Source organism: Diabrotica undecimpunctata, chromosome 7 (assembly GCF_040954645.1).
Source record: "Diabrotica undecimpunctata isolate CICGRU chromosome 7, icDiaUnde3, whole genome shotgun sequence".
Classification (NCBI taxonomy): domain Eukaryota; kingdom Metazoa; phylum Arthropoda; class Insecta; order Coleoptera; family Chrysomelidae; genus Diabrotica; species Diabrotica undecimpunctata.
The window spans coordinates 20,056,345-20,072,539 of NC_092809.1; the positions used below are offsets into that span (position 1 = coordinate 20,056,345).

The 16,195-nt window shown below is 30.1% G+C and overlaps 2 protein-coding genes across 2 annotated transcripts; both read right to left on the bottom strand.

The window, feature by feature from the left end:
• Window positions 1-358: 358 nt before the first annotated feature.
• On the bottom strand, window positions 359-4,444 carry LOC140445031 (uncharacterized). The gene is made up of 2 exons (XM_072536813.1): window positions 4,120-4,444; window positions 359-3,095 (listed from the first exon to the last, which is right to left on the bottom strand). Exons 1-2 carry the CDS (start codon window positions 4,352-4,354, stop codon window positions 1,021-1,023), a joined length of 2,310 nt encoding a protein of 769 aa, XP_072392914.1. The 5' UTR covers window positions 4,355-4,444; the 3' UTR covers window positions 359-1,020.
• Window positions 4,445-6,208: 1,764 nt separating this feature from the next.
• Window positions 6,209-16,054, bottom strand: LOC140445032 (uncharacterized). The gene is made up of 2 exons (XM_072536814.1): window positions 15,591-16,054; window positions 6,209-10,105 (listed from the first exon to the last, which is right to left on the bottom strand). Exons 1-2 carry the CDS (start codon window positions 15,823-15,825, stop codon window positions 7,947-7,949), a joined length of 2,394 nt encoding a protein of 797 aa, XP_072392915.1. The 5' UTR covers window positions 15,826-16,054; the 3' UTR covers window positions 6,209-7,946.
• Window positions 16,055-16,195: the final 141 nt, after the last annotated feature.

Consider the following 16,195-nt stretch of genomic DNA (forward strand, 5'->3'; position numbering starts at 1 on the left):
GATCCAAGCCGTAGCCACTTTCTATCACTTGGTGTTGCATGGAATAAATTTCTAACTTATTTCTTATACTTTAAATGATAACCCATGGGTAATGAACCATGGACTCAACTGTATAGTATATATCACTGGTTACAACCAATGACATAATATACTATATTATATTATATCATTGGTTACAACATAAATCAGGTTAAGGTTAGTAGTTGAGAATTGTATTAGATTGTAGTTACATTATATAAATAAAAGTAGTTTCAAAGTAATATATATTTCATTCCACATTAAAAACACAGTACACAACATGTATCTCTCATTATTTGACACTATATAATGATATTACATATTACAAAATAGCCTCCTGCCTGACTCTGCTTCTGAGATTGAAATTTATGAAGTCCATCTGTCACAAACACAGTAAATCTTGATTTATTTAATAATACACCAACATCCAAGTTTCTTCTTACCGAATATGCAAAAGATATGACTGAAGTACTCAATATCAATAATTGCAAGAATTAAGAAATTATCAAAAGGAACTTAGGGTTTGTGCTGTTGTTTCAAATCATAGGCTGTCAAATTATTTAAAAGAACTTTCTCTGCGTGATCTCAATGAAGTTTCATATTAAATACTTGAGGAAAAACTGTTTAAAGCAAATATCACATTTGAGTTTATTCAAGTCTTTCTTTCAAAACAAATTTCACAATTGTAAGATTTTTCTGTAGCATGCACTATCAAATGCGTTCTCAAAGAATCTGTATGAGAAAAATGCTTAGAACAAATTTCACACTTGTAAGAATTTTCTTCAGTGTGCAGTCTGAAATGTCTTTTCAAAGTACCCGCACCACTAAACTGTTTTAAACAAACTTACAGTTGTAAGATTTTTCTCATGTGCATTCTCAAATTACCAGCTTGACTAAATTGCTTAAAACCTCACACATGTAAGGTTTTTCCCCAGTGTGCACTCTCAAATGAGTTTTCAAAGAATCTGTATGAGAAAACGGCCTAAAACAAATTTCACACTTTTAAGGTTTTTCTCCAGTGTGCACTCTCATATGCGTTTTCAAATTACCTGCTTGACTAAATTGCTTAAAACAAATTCCGCACTCATAACGTTTTTCTCTAGTGTGTGTTGTTAAATGCTGTTTCAAATGGCTTGTTGTAGTAAACTGCTTTAAACAAGTTTCACACTTATAAGGTGTTTCTTCAGTGTGCTTTCTTAAATGAATTATCATAAGATATTGTTCAGAAAACAGCTTAAAACAAATCTCACACTCATAAGATTTTTCTTCAGTGTGCACTCTCAAATGAGATTTCAAATTACATGCTTGACTAAATTGCTTAAAACAAATTTCGCACTTATGAGGTTTTTCTCCAGTGTGTGTTGTTAAATGTTTTTTCAAATTACTTGTTGTAGTAAACCACTTTAAACAAATTTCACACTTGAAAGATTTTTCTCCAGTGTGCACTTTGAAATGTGTTTTCAAATAGCTTGCTTCAGTAAACTGCTTAAAACAAAGTTCACACTTGTAAGGTTTTTCTCCAGTGTGCACTCTCAAATGTCTTTTTAAAGTAGCTGCATCTCTAAACTGTTTTAAACAAATTTCACACTTGCAAGATTTTTCTCCACTGTGCACTTTGAAATGTGTTTTCAAATAGCTTGCTTCAGTAAACTGTTTTAAACAAATTTCACACTTGTAAGGTTTTTCCCCAGTGTGCACTCTCAAATGTGTTTTCAAATTACCAGCTTGACTAAACTGTTTTAAACAAATTTCACACTCATAAGGTTTTTCTCCAGTGTGTGTTGTTAAATGTTTTTTCAAATTACCTGTAGTAGTAAATTGCTTTAAACAAATTTCACACTTGAAAGATTTTTCTCCAGTGTGCACTCTGAAATGTGTTTTCAAATCGCCTGCTTGAGTAAACTGCTTAACACAAATTTTACACTTGTAAGGTTTTTCTCCAGTGTGCACTCTCAAATGTCTTTTTAAATTACTTGCATCTCTGAAGTGTTTTAAACAAATTTCACACTCATAAGGTTTTTCTCCAGTGTGTGTTGTTAAATGTTTCTTCAAATTACCTGTTGTAGTAAACTGCTTTAAACAAATTTCACACTTGAAAGATTTTTCTCCAGTGTGCACCCTGAAATGTGTTTTCAAATCGCCTGCTTCAGTAAACTGCTTAAAACAAATTTTACACCTGTAAGATTTTTCCCCAGTGTGCACTCTCAAATGTGTTTTCAAATTACCTGCTTGACTAAACTGTTTTAAACAAATGTCACACTTGTAAGGTTTTTCCCCAGTGTGCATTCTCAAATGTGTTTTCAAATCACCTGCTTGAGTAAACTGCTTAACACAAATTTTACACTTGTAAGGTTTTTCTCCAGTGTGCACTCTCAAATGTGTTTTCAAATCGCCTGCTTGAGTAAACTGCTTAACACAAATTTTACACTTGTAAGGTTTTTCTCCAGTGTGCACTCTCAAATGTGTTTTCAAATCGCCTGCTTGAGTAAACTGCTTAGCACAAATTTTACACTTGTAAGGTTTTTCCCCAGTGTGCACTCTCAAATGTGTTTTCAAATTACCTGCTTGACTAAACTGTTTTAAACAAATGTCACACTTGTAAGGTTTTTCCCCAGTGTGCATTCTCAAATGTGTTTTCAAATCACCTGCTTGAGTAAACTGCTTAACACAAATTTTACACTTGTAAGGTTTTTCTCCAGTGTGCACTCTCAAATGTGTTTTCAAATCGCCTGCTTGAGTAAACTGCTTAACACAAATTTTACACTTGTAAGGTTTTTCTCGAGTATGCACTCTCAAATGTCTTTTTAAATCACTTGCATCTCTAAAGTGTTTTAAACAAATTTTACACTCATAAGATTTTTCTCCAGTGTGTGTTGTTAAATGTTGTTTCAAATGACTTGTTATAGTAAACTGCTTTAAACAAGTTTCACACTTGTAAGGTCTTTGTCCAGTCACAACTTCCATATTTTTATTTAATGTTTTTTCTTTAGTGTGTTGACTCATACAATTTCCTGTGTAAGAAAAATCTTTAATTAGTGTCTCCATAATCTCCAAATTTTGTTCATCTTGGATATTACCTAAAATAAAAACCAACTATATTATATCCACTATTTGAGTACAAAGGAAGATGAAAGCAATAATCAAATTAAAACAAAATTAAATTTAAGACAGCAGTAGTAACTGATATAAATATGTTTTAGAAACTTGTGTTTCTGTATTCCACATTATGTGTAATAGTGAGCCCTATTATCTTTTAATGTGTATTCACACAGAAGTATCATAATGACAGTCAAACTTCTGTATCATCTTTTTTTTAACAAGAATTAGAAGAATAACCCATTTCCAGATTTGTGGATTGTAGCAGGATTCTCCTTGAAATGTGAAATAATGTGCTTGTTAAACAATGGCCAAAAATTATAAACAGTCATTTAAAAGTATCATAAAAGATAAAATATATTCAATGTTGTGATACAATTCTTTTAAATTTTTCCATAAATCATAAGTAAATATATAAACATATACAAAATATTAAAAAAATTCCTAAACAATATATTGATTATTTATGTTTAGCTGAAGAAACTGCCTAGAATTGTAAAAAGAAATGGATTAAGTTTTTAGTTTTAATTTTTTATTATTGCTTATTTTCATAAATAGTTTAAGTATTACATTAGAAGGTATAACAATTATTATCCTAATTGATTTCTTTCTTTAAAATATTTCATGACAAATTGAAAATTCTACCAATACTGTGTTGGCGTTTTTCAATAAATGATAAAATTTGAGTAAGTATATTCATAGAAATTATATTATTTATGTGAACCCTTAGAATTATTCTTTCTTTTTATCTTTAACAGACCATGTAGGCTTAGTGCTGGAATATAAAAAAAATTATATGTATATACTGTATTTAAAACAAATTTTGAAAGTGGGATAATGCTTCAACTAAACTTGTCAACATTTGGCAAAAATACTATAAATCATATTTGTCTTTTTCTTTTGTTAAAAAAATATTATTTAACCTATAACTTAATTTTTTTTTAATTGTTTCTTATGCCTTTAAATTGTATTTAAGATCAAAATTATATTAGCTGTTCTACTAACCTTTTTCAGTTTTTTGGTTTTCTTCAAATGGGATAAGTTTATTTTTATCTTGGTGTATTTCAGTATTTGTGTAAGATTTATTTAGGTCTAAATAATCATATGTGTTATGTGTACTTTGCCTATTGGATTCCTCCTGAATTTCACATTTAAAGCCATCCAAAAGAACATCATCCAACTCATTATACTCTATTTCTACTTTACACGTTTCCTCGCTAATTTCTTGTTTTACTTCCATTTGATTACACACGCTTGATTTTATGTATTTCAATAATAATTTTGGTACAAGCGTAAAAGTAAAAGCAAGTAAAAGTATAAACACAGAATATAGACGTCATGCCCAGAACCGAGACTAGCAGTGCCACTAAACGGAAGGGTGCACAAATAAAAACAAACAATGAAATGAACAATGCAAACGCAGAGGAACGAGAGATGGTATAGTTCGTCCCAAACCCTTCTTTCAGTGCGTCATAGTTGATCGAATTCTCTCTAACACATTAAGCTAGAATTGACAGAAAAAAACGTGAGTCTGTGATTATTATACATAGAACTTGGAAAATTATTTATCATAAAGCTAATTCTACTTACGGATGTATAATTGGTTGGAGTTTAGAATACGTTAAATAGATATCCAATCAATGATGCGCATGTAACAGTACTTTCACAATGTCAACTGAAAAAATGATAATTGTCATTCCAGGTTAGTATTATCTGACATTTTACAGTGAAAATTTAATTTTGTATTTATTGTCATAAAAATATTTTAAATATGCCGAGATATATCGAGAAAGAACAAGGACTAAAATTAAAATTATTAACTTATTTTCAATTAGAAAAAGAGAGGTTACAATCCCGCAACTGTCAAATTTAACTACTAAAATGTCATGCAATAATTCTCGACATTCTTAAAATCCTATATGACGTCAAAATTAGTGACGCACTGAAAGAAGGGTTTGGGACAGACTGTAGATGGTTTCTTACATTCATGCCCAGAACCGAGACTAGCAGTGCCACTAAACGGAAGGGTGCACAAATAAAAACGTGCGTTTAACTATGGCTATATTTGTTACATGATTGTAACCTATTGTAGTTGACCTATTTGTGGTCACGGTTCGTAGACTTATAAGTCTACGAACCGTGGTCTGCGCGTATTTATTTTTTCAAACAGAGTGGGCATTCTGATTGTTTACTCTTACATATCTCTGTTTATTATTCTGTGCCCCTAGTAAGGCAACTCCAATAGAAAGTTTTGGGAGAGAGTTTCTAGCGCCAAATGCGGATGGACCGAAACTAATTTCATTTGGCGGCAAATTCAAAAAATATAATCTGAAATTTAGGCGCGAAAACTCAAAAAGTATGCTTTTGATGGAAAATAAATAGTCATAAAATAAAAAATAAAAACTTATTCTATGCCAAACAATATATTCTCTCTGTCCAAAAATATAGTATACACTTTTTATATATAAATGTATAACATAATATCTATCATACAGTGAGTATATTTATTATGGTACAGGAAAGTTTTTTTTTATTATTTTATGACTATATCTGTTTTCCATTACATTAACAAACCAAATTAAGGAAAACAACAAAATAAAACACAGATATCCTGGCACTTGTTTATTTATATAATTTTCCTTGGTAAAGTATTGACAACAAATATTACTTAAGCCCTTGTCAGGGTGTGGGTGGGGCCACTCTAAATATTGTTAGCTTGCTGTCTCCATTGGCTGCAATCCTGTACCAGATGGACAACTTCATGTAGGGATTTTTCCACCAATCTTTATTTAATCTTCCCATCGTGTTGGAGATCTTTCTTTTGATAAACAAATACAGATGCCTCTATATTCATTAGTGCTGGTTTGTTATAAGTTCCATACCTTCTAAAATACTCTTCCTTAAGGGACCATCTGTAGATAATAAAGTGTAAACTCTAGCATTTCTGCAATATTGCTCTTCAGGATCACCACAAATTAGCATGTAACAATTGCTCAGAAGTAGAAGGGCCATGAAAATATAAAATAATGATATATTATTAAAATTAAGAGTGCATTGACTTTTTTTTTAATAAATAAAATAAGACAATTTTTTTTTTATTTACAAACTCGCATCAGCCTGAAAGGCTATTAGCGAAAAAAGAAAAAGTATTAACAATAATTGAATAGTGTAACAATTAAATTTTGTATAAATAGTTTATTGCTGTTAGATATTTTTTTTAGACTCAACTGTATAGTATATATTACTGGTTACAACCAACGACATATTATACTATATTATATTATATCATTGGTTACAACAAAAATCAGGTTAAGGTTAGTAGTTGAGAATTGTATTAGATTGTAGTTACATTATATAAATAAAAGTAGTTTCAAAGTAATATATATTTCATTCCACATTACAAACACACTACACAACATGTACCTCTCATTATTTGACATTATATAATGATATTACATATTACAAAATAGCCTCCCACCTGACTCTGCTTCTGAGATTGAAAATTCTGAATTTTCTGTCACAAACACTCTGTAAATTTTGATTTATATAATAATACACCAACATCCAAGTTTCTTCTTCTCTAGGTGCCATCTCTATAGTTTATTCGTTTACCAAATTCCCATCAGTAAACATGAGCACGTGTTGATATTCGCTGTCTGATTCGTCAAGAGGCTATTAAATATAATTTATTAGACAGATTCTCATGTTACAGATCCCAACTTGCCATCATTTTAAATTCAGATTGTATCGTGTTGATTTTTAAGTTAATATATTGTGTTATATTTATGTTATAGTTATTGGTAAGTTATTTACTGGTCGTGTTATTTTTTAGAGTTTAGTTTAATTGTGATATAATGATTAAATTTCAAGAAATTCTTACACTAACAGTTTCAAAAGTAAATATTTTTAAAAATCATATGATACATAGGTCGTACATCAGTAGGACCCTGTCTGGCTTATACGTGGTTCTATTGACGATTGGGAATTTGTAGAATGAATAGGGTTTAATGGAGGTTGGGTATGACAACTATATCAAATCTGGTGAAAAACTGTCTCATTTTTAGAAATGCTTTCTATTCTATATGCAGAATCCTAGATATTTAATGTTTTCATCTTGATCAATTAGTTTTTCATTTACTAATATGCTTATGTTTTGAGTATTATTTTTCCATAGAAGTAAGAATCAGTTAAATAGGCTACCAGCAATGGCCGAATATGCAAAAGATGTGACTGAAGGACTCAATATCAATAACTGCAAGAATTAAGAAATTATCAAAAGGAACTTAGGGTTTGTGCTGTTGTTAGAAATCATAGGCTGTCAAATTATTTAAAAGAACTTTCTCTGTGTGATCTCAATGAAGTTTCATATTAAATACTTGAGGAAAAACTGTTTAAAGCAAATATCACATTTGAGTTTCTTCAATTCTTTCTTTCAAAACAAATTTCACAATTGTAAGATTTTTCTGTAGCATGCACTATCAAATGGGTTCTCAAAGAATCTGTATGAGAAAAATGCTTAGAACAAATTTTACACTTGTAAGAATTTTCTTCAGTGTGCAGTCTGAAATGTCTTTTCAAAGTACCCGCACCACTAAACTGTTTTAAACAAATTTACACTTGTAAGATTTTTCTCATGTGCATTCTCAAATTACCAGCTTGACTAAATTGCTTAAAACAAATTTCACATTTATAAGGTTTTCCTTCAATATTATTGTTGTATTAAACTGCTTTAAACAAATTTCACACATGTAAGGTTTTTCCCCAGTGTGCACTCTCAAATGAGTTTTCAAAGAATCTGTATGAGAAAACGGCCTAAAACAAATTTCACACTTTTAAGGTTTTTCTCCAGTGTGCACTCTCATATGCGTTTTCAAATTACCTGCTTGACTAAATTGTTTAAAACAAATTCCGCACTCATAACGTTTTTCTCTAGTGTGTGTTGTTAAATGCTGTTTCAAATGGCTTGTTGTAGTAAACTGCTTTAAACAAGTTTCACACTTATAAGGTGTTTCTTCAGTGTGCTTTCTTAAATGAATTATCATAAGATATTGTTCAGAAAACAGCTTAAAACAAATCTCACACTTATAAGATTTTTCTTCAGTGTGCACTCTCAAATGAGATTTCAAATTACATGCTTGACTAAATTGCTTAAAACAAATTTCGCACTTATAAGGTTTTTCTCCAGTGTGTGTTGTTAAATGTTTTTTCAAATTACTTGTTGTAGTAAACCACTTTAAACAAATTTCACACTTGAAAGATTTTTCTCCAGTGTGCACTCTGAAATGTGTTTTCAAATAGCTTGCTTCAGTAAACTGCTTAAAACAAAGTTCACACTTGTAAGGTTTTTCTCCAGTGTGCACTCTCAAATGTCTTTTTAAAGTACCTGCATCTCTAAACTGTTTTAAACAAATTTCACACTTGCAAGATTTTTCTCCACTGTGCACTTTGAAATGTGTTTTCAAATAGCTTGCTTCAGTAAACTGTTTTAAACAAATTTCACACTTGTAAGGTTTTTCCCCAGTGTGCACTCTCAAATGTGTTTTCAAATGACCTGCTTGACTAAACTGTTTTAAACAAATTTCACACTCATAAGGTTTTTCTCCAGTGTGTGTTGTTAAATGTTTTTTCAAATTACTTGTTGTAGTAAACCACTTTAAACAAATTTCACACTTGAAAGATTTTTCTCCAGTGTGCACTCTGAAATGTGTTTTCAAATAGCTTGCTTCAGTAAACTGCTTAAAACAAAGTTCACACTTGTAAGGTTTTTCTCCAGTGTGCACTCTCAAATGTCTTTTTAAAGTACCTGCATCTCTAAACTGTTTTAAACAAATTTCACACTTGCAAGATTTTTCTCCACTGTGCACTTTGAAATGTGTTTTCAAATATCTTGCTTCAGTAAACTGTTTTAAACAAATTTCACACTTGTAAGGTTGTTCCCCAGTGTGCACTCTCAAATGTGTTTTCAAATGACCTGCTTGACTAAACTGTTTTAAACAAATTTCACACTCATAAGGTTTTTCTCCAGTGTGTGTTTTTAAATGTTTTTTCAAATTACCTGTAGTAGTAAATTGCTTTAAACAAATTTCACACTTGAACGATTTTTCTCCAGTGTGCACTCTGAAATGTGTTTTCAAATCGCCTGCTTGAGTAAACTGCTTAACACAAATTTTACACTTGTAAGGTTTTTCTCCAGTGTGCACTCTCAAATGTCTTTTTAAATTACTTGGATCTCTGAAGTGTTTTAAACAAATTTCACACTCATAAGGTTTTTCTCCAGTGTGTGTTGTTAAATGTTTCTTCAAATTACCTGTTGTAGTAAACTGCTTTAAACAAATTTCACACTTGAAAGATTTTTCTCCAGTGTGCACTCTGAAATGTGTTTTCAAATCGCCTGCTTCAGTAAACTGCTTAAAACAAATTTTACACCTGTAAGATTTTTCCCCAGTGTGCACTCTCAAATGTGTTTTCAAATTACCTGCTTGACTAAACTGTTTTAAACAAATGTCACACTTGTAAGGTTTTTCCCCAGTGTGCATTCTCAAATGTGTTTTCAAATCACCTGCTTGAGTAAACTGCTTAACACAAATTTTACACTTGTAAGGTTTTTCTCCAGTGTGCACTCTCAAATGTGTTTTCAAATCGCCTGCTTGAGTAAACTGCTTAACACAAATTTTACACTTGTAAGGTTTTTTTCGAGTATGCACTCTCAAATGTCTTTTTAAATCACTTGCATCTCTAAAGTGTTTTAAACAAATTTTACACTCATAAGATTTTTCTCCAGTGTGTGTTGTTAAATGTTGTTTCAAATGACTTGTTATAGTAAACTGCTTTAAACAAGTTTCACACTTGTAAGGTCTTTGTCCAGTCACAACTTCCATATTTTTATTTAATGTTTTTTCTTTAGTGTGTTGACTCATACAATTTCCTGTGTAAGAAAAATCTTTGATTAGTGTCTCCATAATCTCCAAATTTTGTTCATCTTGGATATTACCTAAAATAAAAACCAACTATATTATATCCACTATTTGAGTACAAAGGAAGATGAAAGCAATAATCAAATTAAAACAAAATTAAATTTAAGACAGCAGTAGTAACTGATATAAATATGTTTTAGAAACTTGTGTTTCTGTATTCCACATTATGTGTAATAGTGAGCCCTATTATCTTTTAATGTGTATTCACACAGAAGTATAATAATGACAGTCAAACTTCTGTATCATCTTTTTTTTAACAAGAATTAGAAGAATAACCCATTTCCAGATTTGTGGATTGTAGCAGGATTCTCCTTGAAATGTGAAATAATGTGCTTGTTAAACAATGGCCAAAAATTATAAACAGTCATTTAAAAGTATCATAAAAGATAAAATATATTCAATGTTGTGATACAATTCTTTTAAATTTTTCCATAAATCATAAGTAAATATATAAACATATACAAAATATTAAAAAAATTCCTAAACAATATATTGATTATTTATGTTTAGCTGAAGAAACTGCCTAGAATTGTAAAAAGAAATGGATTAAGTTTTTAGTTTTAATTTTTTATTATTGCTTATTTTCATAAATAGTTTAAATATTACATTAGAAGGTATAACAATTATTATCCTAATTGATTTCTTTCTTTAAAATATTTCATGACAAATTGAAAATTCTACCAATACTGTGTTGGCGTTTTTCAATAAATGATAAAATTTGAGTAAGTATATTCATAGAAATTATATTATTTATGTGAACCCTTAGAATTATTCTTTCTTTTTATCTTTAACAGACCATGTAGGCTTAGTGCTGGAATATAAAAAAATTATATATGTATATACTGTATTTAAAACAAATTTTGAAAGTGGGATAATGCTTCAACTAAACTTGTCAACATTTGGCAAAAATACTATAAGAATCATATTTGTCTTTTTCTTTTGTTAAAAAAATATTATTTAACCTATCGGTTACGTGGTTATATTATTTGTGGTTACGGTTCATAGACTTATAAGTCTACGAACCGTGGTCTGCGCGTACTTATTTTTTCAAACAGAGTGAGCATTCTGATTGTTTACTCTTACATATCTCTGTTTATTATTCTGTGCCCCTAGTAAGGCAACTCCCATAGAAAGTTTTGGGAGAGAGTTTCTAGCGCCAAATGCGGATGGACCGAAACTAATTTCATTTGGCGGCAAATTCAAAAAATATAATCTGAATTTTAGGCGCCAAAACTCAAAAAGTATGCTTTTAATGGAAAATAAATATAGTCATAAAATAAAAACTTATTCTATACCAAAAAATATATTCTCTCTGTCCAAAAATATAGTATACACTTTTTATATATAAATGTATAACATAATATCTATCATACAGTGAGTATATTTATTATGGTACAGGAAAGTTTTTTTTTATTATTTTATGACTATATCTGTTTTCCATTACATTAACAAACCAAAGTAAGGAAAACAACAAAATAAAACACAGATATCCTGGCACTTGTTTATTTGTATAATTTTCCTTGGTAAAGTATTGACAACAAATATTACTTAAGCCCTTGTCAGGGTGTGGGTGGGGCCACTCTAAATATTGTTAGCTTGCTGTCTCCATTGGCTGCAATCCTGTACCAGATGGACAACTACATGTAGGGATTTTTCCACCAATCTTCATTTAATCTTCCCATCATGTTGGAGATCTTTCTTTGGATAAACAAATACAGATGCCTCTATATTCATTAGTGCTGGTTTGTTATAAGTTCCATACCTTCTAAAATACTCTTCCTTAAGGGACCATCTGTAGATAATAAAGTGTAAACTCTAGCATTTCTGCAGTATTGCTCTTCAGGATCACCACAAATTAGCATGTAACAATTGCTCAGAAGTAGAAGGGCCATGAAAATATAAAATAATGAAATATTATTAAAATTAAGAGTGCATTGACTTTTTTTATAAAATAAAATAAGGCAATTTTTTTTTTATTTACAAACTCGCATCAGCCTGAAAGGCTATTAGCGAAAAAAGAAAAAGTATTAACAATAATTGAATAGCGTAACAATTAAATTTTGTATAAATAGTTTATTGCTTTTAGATATTTTTTTTAGACTCAACTGTATAGTATATATTACTGGTTACAACCAACGACATATTATACTATATTATATTATATCATTGGTTACAACAAAAATCAGGTTAAGGTTAGTAGTTGAGAACTGTATTAGATTGTAGTTACATTATATAAATAAAAGTAGTTTCAAAGTAATATATATTTCATTCTACATTACAAACACACTACACAACATGTACCTCTCATTATTTGACATTATATAATGATATTACATATTACAAAATAGCCTTCCACCTGACTCTGCTTCTGAGATTGAAAATTCTGAATTTTCTGTCACAAATACTCAGAAAAGTAAATTTTGATTTATATAATAATACACCAACATCCAAGTTTCTTCTTCTCTAGGTGCCATCTCTAATGGAGGTTGGGTATGACAACTATATCGAATCTGGTGAAAAACTGTCTCATTTTTAGAAATGCTTTCTATTCTATATGCAACATCCTAGATATTTAATGTTTTCATCTTGATCAATTAGTTTGTCATTTACTAATATGCTTATGTTTTGAGTATTATTTTTCCATAGAAGTAAGAATCAGTTAAATAGGCTACCAGCAATGGCAGAATATGCAAAAGATATGACTGAAGGACTCAATACCAATAACTGCAAGAATTAAGAAATTATCAAAAGGAACTTAGGGTTTGTGCTGTTGTTTCAAATCATAGGCTGTCAAATTATTTAAAAGAACTCTCTCTGTGCGATCTCAATGCAGTTTCATATTAAATACTTGAGGAAAAACTGTTTAAAACAAATATCACATTTGAGTTTCTTCACTTCTTTATTTCAAAACAAATTTCACAATTGTAAGATTTTTCTGTAGCATGCACCATCAAATGCGTTCTCAAAAAATCTGTATGAGAAAACTGCTTAAAACAAATTTCACACTTGAAAGATTTTTCTCCAGTCTACACTCTCAAATGTGTTTTCACAGTCCTTCACTAAACTGGTTTAAACAAATTTACACTTGTAAGATTTTTCCCATGTGCATTCTCAAATGTATTTTCAAATTACCAGCTTCACTAAATTGCTTAAAACAAATTTCACATGTGTAAGGTTTTTCTTCAATGTGTGCTGTTAAATGTCATTTCAAAACAGTTGTTGTATTAAACTGATTTAAACAAATTTTACACTTGTAAGGATTTTCCCCAATGTGCACTCTCAAATGAGTTTTCAAAGAATCTGTATGAGAAAATGGCCTAAAACAAATTTCACACTTTTAAGGTGTTTCTCCAGTGTGCTTTCTTAAATGAATTATCATAAGATATTGTTCAGAAAAAAGCTTAAAACAAATCTCACACTCGTAACAGTTTTCTCCAGTGTGCACTCTCATATGCGTTTTCAAATTACCTGCTTGGCTAAATTGCTTAAAACAAATTCCGCACTCATAACGTTTTTCTCCAGTGTGTGTTGTTAAATGCTGTTTCAAATGGCTTGTTGTAGTAAACTGCTTTAAACAAGTTTCACACTTATAAGGTTTTTCTCCAGTGTGCACTCTCAAATGTCTTTTTAAAGTACCTGCATCTCTAAACTGTTTTAAACAAATTTCACACTCGTAAGGTTTTTCGCCAGTGTGCACTTTCAAATGTGTTTTCAAATCGCCTGCTTGAGTAAACAGTTGAAAACAAATTTCACACTTGTAAGGTTTTTCGCCAGTGTGCACTCTCAAATGTGTTTTTAAATCACCTGCTTGAGTAAACAGTTGAAAACAAATTTCACACTTGTAAGGTTTTTCTCCAGTGTGCACTCTCATATGCGTTTTCAAATTACCTGCTTGACTAAATTGCTTAAAACAAATTCCGCACTCATAACGTTTTTCTCCAGTGTGTGTTGTTAAATGCTGTTTCAAATGGCTTGTTGTATTAAACTGCTTTAAACAAGTTTCACACTTATAAGGTTTTTCTCCAGTGTGCACTCTCAAATGTCTTTTTAAAGTACCTGCATCTCTAAACTGTTTTAAACAAATTTCACACTCGTAAGGTTTTTCTCCAGTATGTGTTGTCATATGTTTTTTCCAACCACTGCTAGTAATAGACTGTTTTAAACAAATTTCGCACTTGTAAGGTTTTTCCCCAGTGTGCACTCTCAAATGTGTTTTCAAATTACCTGCTTGACTAAACTGTTTTAAACAAATTTCACACTCATAAGATTTTTCTCCAGTGTGTGTTGTTAAATGTCGTTTCAAATGACTTGTTGTAGTAAACTGCTTTAAACAAGTTTCACACTTGTAAGGTCTTTGTCCAGTCACAACTTCCATATTTTTATTTAATGTTTTTTCCATAATTTCCAATTTTTGTTCATCTTGGATATTACCTAAAATACAAACCAACTATAATATAACAACTATTTGAGTATAAAGGAAGATGAATGCAATAATCAAATTAAAACAAAATAAAATTTAAGACACCTGTAGTAACTGATATAAATATGTTTTAGAAACTTGTGTTTCTGTATTTCATATGTGTAATAGTAAGCCCTATTATCTTTTAATGTGTATGCACTAATGATATATATAATAATAATAATTATCACTATTGTTTGTATTTGAGAACGATTTCCGAAGTGGACATTGAAACGTCAATAAACATATGTAAACCTTTAATTGTGGCATATTCCCATTTAAATAGTAATTACTTTGACATGCCACAAGAAAATAGCTTCATATCAATATTAAGAAATGCACACAGAAGTACCATAATAACAGTCAAATTTCTATGAGTCACCTTTTTTTTAACAAGAATTAGAATAATAACCCATTCCCAGATTTGTGGATTGTAGGAAGATTCTCCTTGAAATGGGAAATAATGTACTTGTTAAACAATGGCCAAAAATTTTAAACAGTCATCTAAAAGCATCATAAAAGATAAAATATATTCAATGCTGTGATATAATTTTTTTAAAATTTGCCACACATCATAACATAAGTAAATACATATTATATAAACATATACATAATTTTAACAAAAACGATTATCCTAATTGATGTTCTTTCTTTAAAATATTTCATGAAAAAATGAAAATTCTAGCAGTACTGTGTTGGCGTTTTTCAATAAATGATACAATTTGAGTAAGTATATTCATAGAAATTATATTATGTATGTGCACCCTTAGAATTATTCTTTCTTTTTATCTTTAACAGACCATGTAGGCTTGGTGCTACAATTCAGAAAAATCATATTATGTATATATTGCATTTAAAAGAAATTTTGAAAGTTGGATAATGCTTCAACTAAAGTTATCAACATTTGGCAAAAATACTGTAAATCATATTTGTCTTTTTCTTTTGTTAAAAAAATATTTAACCTAGCACTTATTTCTTTAAAATTGTATCTTATGCCTTTAAATTGTATTTAAGATCAAAATTATATCAGCTGTTCTACTAACCTTTTTTAGTTTTTTGGTTTTCTTCAAATGGGGTAAGTTTATTTTTATCTTGGTGTCTTTCAGTATTTGTGTGGGATTTATTTAGGTCCAAATAATCATATGTGTTACGTGTACTTTGCCTATTGGATTCCTCCTGAATTTCACATTTAAAGCCATCCACAAGAGCATTATCCAACTCATTATACTCTATTTCTACTTTACACGTTTCCTCGCTAAATTCTTGTTTTACTTCCATTTGATTACACTTTTTCTTTTTATTTTATGTATTCCAATAATAATTTTGATAAAAGCGTAAAATTATAAACAAAGAATATACATAGACATTTATTATAAATATGATGCGTGAGCGTGATGTGTCTAGTGTCTACATTCTACATAAAATACAAATACAGATATACACATAAATATTATTCTTATTGTTTGATCTTTGGTAATTTGGTATAAAGAATAAAGACAAATAAAGAACGAAGAAGAACGAACAACACGCAGGAACATGGAGGTAAGATGGTTTCTTACCTCCATGCGCAGAAACGGGACTAGCAGTGCCACTAAAGGGAAGGGTGCACAAATAAAAACGTCCGTTTAACCTTGACTCCTGACGGTTT